The sequence below is a fragment of the Tenrec ecaudatus genome, chromosome X (assembly GCF_050624435.1).
Source record: "Tenrec ecaudatus isolate mTenEca1 chromosome X, mTenEca1.hap1, whole genome shotgun sequence".
NCBI classification, from domain to species: Eukaryota; Metazoa; Chordata; class Mammalia; order Afrosoricida; family Tenrecidae; genus Tenrec; species Tenrec ecaudatus.
Window position 1 is genome coordinate 98,136,285 of NC_134548.1, and position 13,089 is coordinate 98,149,373.

The 13,089-nt window shown below is 37.5% G+C and overlaps 1 protein-coding gene across 1 annotated transcript; it reads left to right on the plus strand.

Annotated features, from left to right (window-relative positions):
• Positions 1 to 1,374: 1,374 nt before the first annotated feature.
• On the plus strand, positions 1,375 to 2,196 carry LOC142433550 (E3 ubiquitin-protein ligase Siah1-like). Its single transcript, XM_075538404.1, has one exon. The coding sequence runs from the start codon at positions 1,375 to 1,377 to the stop codon at positions 2,194 to 2,196; it is 822 nt and encodes a 273-aa protein (XP_075394519.1).
• The last annotated feature ends 10,893 nt before the right edge of the window (positions 2,197 to 13,089 follow it).

A 13,089-nucleotide genomic window follows, 5' to 3' on the forward strand; every position in this document is an offset into this window, starting at 1 on the left:
GAAATCATAAGGATCAAAGAAGACACATTAAGAAAAACAAAAATGGCAAATATCAGCAAAAGAAGAATCCTCGAAAGGATTAACAAAATAGACAGATGATGGGCAAATTTAAGAAAGGAAAAAAAAGGACAAGATAAAAATACCCAGAATAAGAGATGGAAAAGCTGTCATAACAACAGAGCCAAAGGAAATAAGAATACACAATACTACAAAATCTGTATTTAAATAAATTTGACAATGTAGAAGAAATGGACAGATACCTATAAATATATCACCTACACGAATTAATACAGACAGATATTGAAAAACTCAACACACTTGTAACAAAAGAAATAGAGCAGGTCATTAAGAAAACACCAACCAAGAAAAGTCCAGAATCAGATGGTTTCACAGGGGAATTCTACCAAGTATTCAGAGATCTGACACCAATACTACACAAACTATTTCAGAACATGAAAAAGACAACAAGCTTCCAAACTCCTTTTATAAAACCAACATAACACTGAAACCCCTAACCAGGCAAAGATCCCACAAAGTTATAAAATTTTACATCAATATCCCACATAAACATAGATGCAAAATTCCTCAACAAAATTCTGGCCATTAGAATCCAACATCATTAAAAAAAAATCACCATGACAAAATTTGCTCAAAACTCAAAAAATAATCAATGTAATCCACCACATAAATAGGGCAAAGAATAAAACTTACATGATCATTTGAATATACACACAAAGGTACTTGAAACTATCCAACAACCATTTTTGATCAAAACAATCCACAAAATAGCACTAGAAGGGAAATTCTCCAATATAATAAAAAGCCATATGCAAAAAACCAACAGCCAACATCACGCTCCATGGGGAAAAACTTGAAACCCTTCCACTTATAACATGGTCCAGACCAGGGTGTCCGTTTTCTTCACCTTAGTGGAAGCCTTAGCTAGACCATTAGACAATAAAACCCAAGAAAGACCTCAAGGGACCAATCCATCCAGCTGTCTGCGCGCATGCGTGAGCTCAGGTTGCGCGAGACCACGCCTCCTCATAGCTTGAGCGAAGACAGGCTGGAGGATTTTCGAAAGCCTGTGGCCACAGCGGGATGCCGTAGCAGAGCACGCATTCCTGCTGCTTCAGTGGACGTGACCGTTGGAACGCATAGAATCTTTGACGCCACAAAGGTATCGAGGACTCACTGGCACCGACGGCCTCAGCAGCACGTCCGGCAGTTGTTCAGAAACTGTGTGTCTGTCTTATTGATCTCAGGACAGAGGAGCGACTGCGCTGCCCGCGGCGACAGTGGTTGGCGGCCGCAGTGACCACGGCGCACCTTTGAGCCAGGACTGGCATCTGAAGTGAACTCTCGGCCCACAAAATGAGCCATCACGGGTCTCCATCATTAGCTACTGATGCTCCAGTGACTGACACAGGCATACCCCCATCCAACAGTTTCTTGGTGAGTCTATTTGAATGCCCTGTGTGCTTTGACTCAGCGTTACCACCGATTCTTCAATGTCAGAATGGGCATCTTGTTTGTAGCAACTGCCATCCAAAGCTCGAAATTTGTCCAACTTGCCGGGTCCCCTTGGGCTCTATTCGCAACGTGGCTCTGGAAAAACTGGCCAATGCAGTGCAGTTCCCTTGTAAATATACCTTCTGGGGATGCGAAAGAGTTCTTGCGCACACGGACATAGCAGAACACCAAGTGAGCTGTGAATTTAGGTCTTATACGTGTCCATTCCCGGGTGTTTCCTGTAAGTGGATCGGACTTATGAACGCTATGGTGCCACATCTGATGGATCAACATAGGATCGTTACAACACAACAAGGAGAAGACACAGTTTTCTTTGCTTCCGGCATTCTCCGTCCTGGTACTTTTGACTGGGTCATGGTACAATGTTGTTTTGGGTTCAACTTTATGGTTATATTGCATAAAGTGGACAGATATGGCGATCAGAAGTTCTATGCAATTGTACAGTTGATCGGAACGTTTGCACAGGCTCAAAATTTTGTTTATAAACTTGAACTGCATTGCCCTAGGCAGCGTTTGACTTGGGAAGCAATTCCACGATCGCTTCAGGAAGGAATTGAAACATCCATGATGGCTAAGGAGTGCCTGATGTTTAATAAGAGTGTTGCAAAGCTGTTTGCAAAAAACGGCAACTTAAGCATGAATGTCAATATTTCCAGGTGGTAAAATGGCTATAAAAGTTGATCAACGTTTTTATTAAAATGTATTTGATGCATGCATGTTATATGTATATGTTTTTTTCCTTTCCTTTTAACTGACAAGCCATGTGAAGCGCTCATGGACCACTGCTTTTGAGCACTTTGTGAGTCAATACATAGTGTTGCTGTGTTTTATTTGCAGGGTTAGTGTGTGTGTTTGTTATTTGTTATTAACTTTAGGTTTTCATTAACTTGACTTTTCTATAATTTGTGTTCTTTTTAAAAACAATTCATCCACATATCATACCATTCCATATTTAAATAATATCAAGACGAGTTCTACAATCATTATCACAATAATTTTAGAACATTTAATTCTTTGTACACATTGTTATTATTATAATTTTTAATTGTGGCATCAATATATGCAAAAATATTCGATTCAACAATGTCAACATATATAATTCAGTGCCATTGATTATACTATTAGTGTAGTGCAACCATAATTGATATCCTTTCCTAAATAATTCCCCCACCCTTAACATAAACTCAATGCCCCCTAAACGAAAACACTTCCTCCTTCACCCAGGGTAACCATTGATGAACTTTGGTTTCTTTTTTTTAAAGTATTTCAGTTGATATAAGCACCTGTTGTCCACTTCCATAGTTAAGGCTCCTTTAAAAAGAATTGTATATACATTATCACAATCAGTTCTAGTGCTCCCTCCCTGTTCCTCATTCATTGTTTGTACCCCAATTCCCCTACTCCTCCCCAATCCCTGTTCCAATAAACCATTGTATCTGTTATTGTCTCTATGCATCCACTCCTGTGCTTCATAAACTGGAAAAATATCAGAAACAAAAACACAAAAGAAACAAACAAGAAATAATAATATAAAGATGAAATTTATACCAATGTGAATGGGGGGGGGTGCTGTAGAGAGGTGACCCAAAGCCCATCTGTAGACAATTGGACATCCCCTTACAGAAAGTTCACAAGGAAGAGACAAACCAGTGAGGGTGAAAATGAAACATACAACATTCCTCTAGTTCTTTATTCTTTCCTCCCCCACCACTATCATGACCTCAATTCTACCTTACAAATAAGACTAGACCAGAACATGCACACTGCTACAGGTAAGAGCTAACAACACAGGGAATTCAGGATTGAGAAACCCCTCAGGACTAACAATGAGAATGAAGATAACAGGAAGATAAGGGGAAGGTGGGAAGAGACGGGAATCAATCACAATGATCATCGACATATACCTCCTCCCAGGGGGATGAACAACAGAAAAGTGGATGAAGGGTGACAGAGGATGATCTAAGATATGAAAATAATAATCCATAATATTTGAAGGGTTCATGGGGAAGGGAGAGGGAAATGGGCTGATATCAAGAGCTCAAGTAGAAAGTAAATGCTTTGAAAATGACGATGGCAACATATGCACAAATGTGCTTGACACAATGGATGAATGTAGTATTGTGATAAGAGATGGAAGAGGCCCCAATAAAAGTATTTAATTAAAAAAGTAAGATAGAAAAGATCACCAACATTATTTACAAAAGCAAGAAATATTTTAACCTAGAGCTGTGCTTCTCAAACTTCCTAATTCTGTGACCCTTTAATACAGTTCCTAATGTTTTGGTGACCACCAACCATAAAATTATTCTGTTGCTACTTCATAACTAATTTTTCTACTGTTATGAATCATAAAATAAATATCTGATAAGCAGGATGTATTTTCATTGTTATAAAGGGAACAACTATAGTGATTAATCACAAAACAATATTTAATTATACATTGTGAAATATTTATTTCTATTACAAATAAATGAAATTTTGTCTTGAAGCATAGTGTAGCATGGGTAACTGTCTTAACATAACAATAGTAAACTACATTGCTAGATTTTGCGACAGTATGTGTAAAAAGCCAACGTCAGTGGGAAGGTTGAGATTAGAGGAATAGTGTCTTGGTTCCTAAAACCATCGGAAATATGTGTTTTCGCATGGACTCAGGCGATCCTTCTGAAAGGGTCGCTTGATTCCCACAGGTTGAGAACTGCTGGCCTAGAGCAAATTAAGGTAAGGTCAAGAGTTCCAATTGATCAAGTATATGTCATGAAATCCACCATAATCAAGCTTGCAGTAATCCCAGTCTGATAGTAATGCCGTTTAGTCCCTCACCTGTGGCCTGCGCAGATCTGCCAGAGACTTAATCTGAATAGATACTCTGCAGAGGGATTGGGGCTCCAACTATCCTCCATAGCCTTGGGTGCTTACAATTTAAGCTCGGATACTTTTCCCTTCATAATATTTGGATTTTGTTATTGTTATTTTGGGACCACACAGGCTTGTATGTTTCTTCTATGTGGACTTAACTGACACCTTAGTTAGATGGATGATTGTTTGAATACAAGGCTTTAAGGACCCAGACACTATACCAGATATAGCCAGGCACCATCTGCTTTCTTAAGGACACTTTGCTGTAGCACCCTTATCTTCAGTGATCTCTTCATGAAGGTGAGTGTCGAGCAGGGCCATGTTATATGAACTAGCTGTTCTTGAATTGGGGCTGGAATTAAATGAGGCTAAGTGAGGCAGACCACATTGAGTTGACCAGAACCTGACCAAATGAAGAGATTTTTGAGCCTGGGAACTGGTGCATACCAGGACTGGACAACCAGCTTCCCTATAGTTGTCATCCTGACAAAACTCCTGGGAAATATCAAACATATGATCATCCAGAACCTTCCTTTAACCAGCACTTCATCTATTGGTGGTGATACTGTGGATATTAGCTTTGCAACTTCAAACCATGGATTGGTAAGAGTGGCAGACTTAGCCATGCCTTTAGGGGGAGAGACAGCATTATCAGTGCTGTTAAGACTAATCAGGCTGGAGAACCAATTTAAGAAGCCCATATTTATTATTTTATTTCTCTAGACCACTCTCCATACCAATTATGTTAAACAGAGTTCTCTAGAGAAACAAAACCAGGGCACTAATGATTTTATAGATATAGAGATATATGAATCATAACATGTAAACAGTTAATTAATCTATAAAGCAGTACAAATGGCTCAGTGAAACTCTCTTCCATGAGATAGCTAATATATGGGCTGCTGGGTAGTCCTCTGCAGAGCAATTCAGGCTATCTGGCCACAGGCAGCAAACAGCAAGGCAGATCACCAACAGTCAGACAAATGACAGGATCCGACAATCCCCAGTTCAAGAGACGTATATTTCCAGTAGCATGGTGAAGCAGGTCGTGAAGGAACCCCAAACTACAGTGACACAGTCCATGGATTAGGTGTCTCACAGATAGTGTAGCTTGCAAATTGAGGTGGAGGATAAGCTAAGGCAGCCTTACACTGCTCTGATCATCAAAGAGCAAGAGACCAGAAAGGCAAGGCTCACAGAGCCATTTATCTCTTCACCCATCAATTAACCCACAAGTGTTCACTGGCCATGTTGGAACAATAAACCTACCTATCACAGCTTAGAGTAGTATATCTCAATTACAACTTCACATTTTGATGCTTTTGTATAATAAAGGTTTCTATAAATTTGTGACAATACTTTCTGACATATGGTTGTTTGTTTGTATTAAGTCAATGAATGCATATAAATAATACATGAAGGTTTGTAATATATATATTTATAATATTCTCATCCTTTGAAAAATTGTTGAAGTAGGCCTTATTGAATCCATTTTTCAGCTAAGAAAACTGTGTTAGTCTGGGTAGCCTAGAAACACAAATAGATAGACATTCATCTATAGATAAAATAACTTTATATACAAGAGTGGTGGAATATTGAGAAAGCATCCCAGTTCAGTCCAGATCAAATCCATATATCCAATAGGAGCCCATATGTCTGATATCAATCTATAAATTCCTCTTCAGACTCATGAAACACATGCAATGATGCCAAATGCAGATGATCACAGACCATTGGGTGAGAACTCTTGTGGATCCTGTGGCAACATAAGCATCTCAGTGCTGACAGGGGTCTTCACATGGCTTCTCCAGCTTAGGGCACTAGTGTAGTTCTATGTGTCTTGTCAGCTGCAAAGTCTCCCAGGGAGTGAGCAGAGAGAGAGAGAGAAACAGACAGACAGAGAGAGACAGAGAGAAAGAGAGATTCTCCTGCCTCCAAGAAAGAATATAGGAATTCCCAGAATCCTCAGGAGAAGGCCATGCCCACACAGGGGCCTCATTGGCTATATCTCGATTGATAGGCCAGACTTCCCCCTACACTCTTAATCCTCAAATTGACACCAGATTATATAACTATAACAAAAACTAAGAACAATTCTCTTTTGATGATATGTTAAAATGATCTTTAGTAGCAATAGTAATAGGAGTATTACGTATCTTCATGTTAAGATTCTTTTGCTAAGTTTTAAAATGTGTTTGACCTCTTCTCCACTATGATAATTAAATAAATTTTCATGTACTAGAATGCATCGATAGATATCATTCTGGATTTCCACCTTTTATTGGTATAAGAAGGGCCTCAAAGTAATGTAAAGATGAGTCTGAACAATATAACAGAGTTCAAGTATAGGAGGTACAGATGGTGAGAAGGTAAACAATATGATGGAGTTTGGCAAAACAAAGAAGTAGATAGTGTAGGGAGTAGGTATGGGGTAATAATGGAGTGCTACAAAATCTAATGTCTTCATCAGCATTTTGCTTTGGGTCAATACAAACAGTGGTCAGCTCCTGTGCACCAATGAAATGCTAACTAAATGTTAATCTTGTTTTTTACTGTTTTATTTACTGGCTTCTTTTAAGAATATTGATTTTGTTAAATAATAGACTGTGTCTTTAATAAACTGATTTGTTAATTAAGCATATTGATTTGTTACTTGAGTTGATAGGTTTTTGAAGAATTGATTTGTGTGATAAATAAAGAGGTCTCCTTCGTAGTTTAATTAGTTTCGTTGTGAAAAAATATTGACTCATGATTAGGGAGTATTATGTGTAGTAAATATAAAGTAGTCATTACATTTTATAATCACTATTTTGTTGTTTATTTTCTTTTTTCACTGATATTTTATTTCCTTGTGTGTTGGGTAAGAGATAGGTTAATTCTCACATAAACCTATATGCTCAAATAAATTTTATTTTACATTAGATCATTCATTCCAAAAACACTGATTACATCATTAAAGAGTGGGAATATAAAACTTGCTTCAATTCCTCTCTATAGCATAACTAAAAAGTAAACATATAAACCTGCATATAAAATAGATAATTTTTTGATATAATAAAAATATTGCATTGTGTAAAAGAAGGAACAGATATTATTAAATAATAGGACTTATGGGACAAGTAATCCTACACCTAATTCACAATAAAAAGATTTTAAAATGAGCACTGCTTATTCCTTAAACCTCTGAACTGTTATTAACCCCTGAGGTATGCTTTTGCTGAAATAAGTTACTGGCACACACACAAAAAGGACATTATTAATGAAGATAATGCTCTATTAAACAAACATCCATTTGTATGAGACTAAAAGAGCAAGATTTATTGTAAAGCAAAGATGAACAGAAAAGGAGAGAGAGAAGCCAGAGTACTGGAAATGGAATAACTAGAATCCAATTAAGGAGAATGTTGGTGCATTTTGAAATGTAGCTGATGTTGCCAAACAATTGATGTCAAAATTACCAAAAGGGAACCTAATTTTCTCCATAATGTTTCACGGAAAACACAATAAAATAATTTCATGGCATGACCCTTGAACTTCTATGAGGCCAGGCTACTTAGTCAATATGGCTGACAAAAGGCTAATGCAGTCAGAGTAAGGCCATATTGAATATGAGTTATGTAGATTAAATAAGAAAGGATTGAATTTGCCTGTTTTAAGAATGTATGTAAGATCTGATTGTACTAGGAATATATTGATTTCTTCTACCTATTGTTATTGATAGGTGTGTGATAGAAATGATTACTTGAAAGTATGACTAAAGAGTTGGAAACCCACTGCCTTTAGCCATTAAATTGGATCTGTTAAATGGGTTAATAGGAAATTCCTGTAAATAAGTCTTAGACAAGGTCTGCTTCACCCAATGCCCTGAGTACTCAGGATATTTGTATTCAAAATGATTTGCTGGAGCGCCATTGGCAGACTGAAGAATAAAATGAGTCATTTGGCCTTTTTTTTTGCATTTGAACTGGAGGTTTGCTCCTGAAGCTTGAAAAATCTGGAACCACAGGAACTCACTTCTCTTGGACTGACCTGTATCTACTTAAGTGGAACCTGAACTTATGGCATAACCTAAGAATTTTTGAAGGGGGCTATTTTTCAAAGGTGAGGCAGCCAATTAGAACCCTAGTGAGGCCAAGTGAGGCTACCCACATTAGGTTGACTAGAAGCCCACTAGATTAAGATAAGATTTTGGAGTTTGTGAATTGATTCATATTGCTGCTGACTTTATGGATGGCCTGTCCTGATCTGACTTTGTTTATGGATACAGACTCCCAAGGTTGCAACTGGAATGAAGATTCTTCATATCAAAGAACATGCTGTCTCCTTAGAGCACCAGGTTGATACAAATGGGCAGTATAGAAGTAAGATACCCAAAATGGTAGGATAAAGTGGCTGGCCTACAAACTTTCATGAGTGGAGCAATATGTGGATAGGAATATAGGCTTAAGGTGTAGGTGTTCACATAGCTACACTTGTAAGGCACAGTATATTTTTGTTTTATTCACTTATAGAATATTTTATTTAAAGGAAGCTGGCATATTTTGAGCTGTATGTATTATAGTTTTATCCTATTAGGCACAAATATGATTTTACTATTGTCTTTGTTTTAAAAATGATGTATGACTAAAGAGTTGTGTAAAGGTGTCAAGTTGACAAGGGGTGGCTTGTGGTAGTCACCTAATTTCATGTCTACTTAAAGATATATGAACATATATGTATGGAATTCAACCTGTCAATCAGGTCAGAGAATGATGGTGTCTCCCTATGGGTGTTGCTTGCTCATAAGGTGAGCCCTGGGGTCCTCTCCTTTTCTTTCTGACTTCACTTTCCAGCTGGCCATCCCTGATTGCTGGAGGAGCCCTGCAATGTTACAACTGTCATTGGATCCACACAACTTTGCACCCAATGGCCTGTGATTTCCCTGAATTCTGCATCATTGCATGTGGCTGTGTGAGTCTGAAGAGGGACTTATCAATCAGTATTGGACTTATGAACTTGACTTGGTATGGGCTGGGATGTTTTCTTGGCTTATAATTATTTATTACATAAAGTTATTTCTTCCACATATCTGAGTGTCACTGGATTATTTTCCCTAGTCAAATTGACCTAACACAATTACTAATAACTTAATGAGAACATTATTTGCAGTTAAAATCCATACTATGTAAAACTAAACCACCAGCAATGCTAGCTAACTGAGAGAATAAACTAAACAATGAAATGTGTGATTTGGAGATTTATGATTTGTGTGATACAAATTCAATAAGTGTTTGGAGTGAAGGAAGATAGGAGAAATTGACCCTGACGATAGAAGATTGTAGTCAAGGAGCATAGTATGGGGTTAAATTTAGGACAAAAAGACATATTAGAATGGTATTGTGCTAATCTCGGCAAGAACTAGTGGAAACCCTAACTAGAACATGAGTATTAGACATGGAAGTAGATAAAAAGGTGAATTTGACCCATCTTGTTATGAATAGGCCTTTCTCTCACATTTATGTCTCTAGTGCCTCCCCTTCTTATTCCATGTATACCCCCCAGCTCATCCCCCTCATTATGTAGATGCCCCTAATATAACCCCTCCCTGTCAGTATGTGCTTACCATGACTTGCTTGTCCAAGATTACATAAGCTTGGGAGAAAATACATACAACTTCATTCTGGTTCCAGTCGACATGGAAGAGTACTATCCTGTTAAGTGTAATCTCACTGCTTAATGAATCCAACACCTTCTCTTCAGCTAAGGTGGCTGTTTCAGTTATGTTCAGGGAATGGAGGGGTAGTAAAGGAAAAGACAGAGTATGCTGAAATCATTAGAAAACAGGTTTCAGCCACCAAAACAGAAGCAGAAAATGTTGGAGTGAAGGTCCCCACAACCTTGGGGGAATACTGCATCAAAACTAAAGTGCCTTCCAGTGACAACAGCTCAGATTTGATTTATGACGACTTGTATGATGACGATATTGATGATGAGGACAAGGAGGAAGAAGATGCCTACTGTTAAAATGGCGATGACTCTGGGAATGAGGAATCATGATGTGCTCCTGTGATACCCCTGTACTGCCCTGCCATCTCAGGCAAAGGGAGGGCAGCAAGTGGGGACCTAGCTATGGCCCCACAGCACATACCTATTCACAGGGAAGGGAAAAAGAAACACGGCTCCCCTTAGGGATCACAGTTTGCTCCTTTTTATGGATCGCTTAATGGAGAAAAAGTGACCCTCCACCGAATGTCTGAATACTTTCATTCTTACCCCTCCATCACTGTATTGATTCTTTTCTTTAAACAAAACAAAATTGACCCAAACTCCCGCCTCATTTCATCTCTACAAAGTGTTCACAGCAAAACACGTTTGGTCTGTTTTTAGATTCTTGAATTAAGTAGTCTTTCATCGAGACGTTTGATGTGTCTAAAGCTGGGAACCCATTGGGAGTTCACAAGTGCTACATATACTGGGTAAGAAAAGGGGGAAAAAGCCACAAAACAAAACTTAGTTTAAAAAATTCTGCCAAGGTTTATTACCTGCTCATTTACAGCATTAGTGTGTAATGCTCATTCAGCCCATGGTGGCCAGTTTCCTTTCTGCTCCATTAGCCCTGGAGTGCACTGGGATTCAGGGACTTTGTTAAGCCTAAGGGCCCCATGCTGTCTTAGCCTCCCTGACATCACCTGAACACAGGAGCCTCAGCTACTTTGAGCGAAATCAGAATTTGTTTTTGGAATTAATTGGAATCTAAAGCCTAAACATAAATATTCATACTTTAAAAATAGTGACTTTGAGATTTACTTGTTTTTAAATGAATAAATTAAGAAAGAAAGGTTAAGTTAAAAATATATATATGGTCAAAATTTAGGGTGCTAGAGAGAAAATAGTACTGTTTAAATAACTAGGTTGATTAATTAAAACATTTTTTTCTGTTATACTTACGGTGTGTCTAGTAATGATGACAAAAGCCAAGAGAGGTACTGTAAGTAATTGAATACATAAGCATGATACACAAATAATAAAGGAATTAAAGGTAAAGAGACAGGTTCTAAAGCCATAGAATTATCACAATAAAAGTTATTCAAAGCTATGAATTTTTATATTAAATGATAACAGTAGTAGATAATATTTATTGACTAACAATTAAATACGTTCTATAAACCCATGATGTGTATCAATTCATATAAACTTCATAATAAATGTCTGAATTAGGTACTATTATTATGAACCAATTTAGTGAAGAGAGAACTGAGGCCAAGAGGAATTGAATAAGATGCCCAAGTCATAATGAGCCCTTCTGGTTTTTGTCTCTTCTCTTTTTAATTAATTAGGAATAAATAAAACTAGAAAAGAGAATAAGGCTGTGGAACTACCACACTCAGGGCCAAGAGGAACAGAATTTGGCAGTAAAAATGAGAGGGACAGACAGAGAAGTGTCAAGGGTAGGCAAAGATGTAGGCAAAATATCATAGCACAAAATCTCAGATAGCCATTAAAAGCTTTTGTGTGGTGGGACAAGGCTGCTTGGCATATAAATATTTGTTTTAATGCATGATGCAAAATAATTATGATAGAAAACACAAACTCAGGCATCACTATATGTGATAAGTTCTATTTCCTCAAGGAGTGATATAAACAGGAAATGCAAAATCATAACATAGAATGGAAATTCTTTATGAGCAAGGTCTCTAATAGAAACTTTTCTAGAGGAGAGTAGTATTAGAGTGTGCCCTCTAGACTGGCAGGAATTCTATCTAGGACCTCATGTCTTCCTTTAACTCCTACACACCCTGTGAACTCCTTAACCAACAGAGAGTGACAACGGAAATGCATGCCTGCCCACTAATATCAATTCAGGTGGAAGGAACAACTCTTAGGTGTCTTCCCTACCTTCTTTCAGATTTTCTCTTATTTTCTCTCTCGTCTTTTTTTTCTTTTTTCCCTTTATTGTCATTCTCTTTTTCTGATTTACTTTTTTTCGCGTTTGTTTCTCTTTTCTCCCACCCTGCTTCCATTCTTTTGTAAATTTCATTTTAGGGTTTACTATTCTTTTTCCCCACCCAAGCTTTGTTTTTTTGTTTTGTTCTTTATTGTAGTATATACCTTATTTCTTCTTCATTTGGTACCCCTCCTCCCCCATCTTTAAAAAGTGTATTATTTTATTTGCTGTACTTTATTTTGAATATTGAGTTTTTCATTTAAAATTTTTTATTTTCTTTGTTGCTGCGGTTTTTCTTTCTGTTTTTTTTTGTCCTGCTTGACAGGAGACAGAAACCATGCCCATGTTGTCCAGCTGCACGCCTACTACTTCACAAACTGTGCAACAGCCACCAACTGCTTCTGTATTACCAATGACAAAGAACAGACAACATGCTCAACTTCTCTATAAGAACACTAAACAGAGAATTGCACACAGACTTATATATATCACACACTATATGGGAAAAGGTAGTGAACACCTGAGAACATATTAACAATCACCACATAAATGTAACTACAACAATAACAGTTTCATGGTGACAATAGACAATTTTATTACAAACAAAGTAATAATGTAGTGTGACTCCAGAAAATGACCAAAATACAGAGTCATAAAAGCTTCCTGTGGGAGAGTTGACACTGGATCAACATGATAAGGACTTCAAAAAAGGATTATTAAGGGATTTAAAATAGACTAAAAGATCAGTTGAGGAATTTGTGGACAAAATTTTA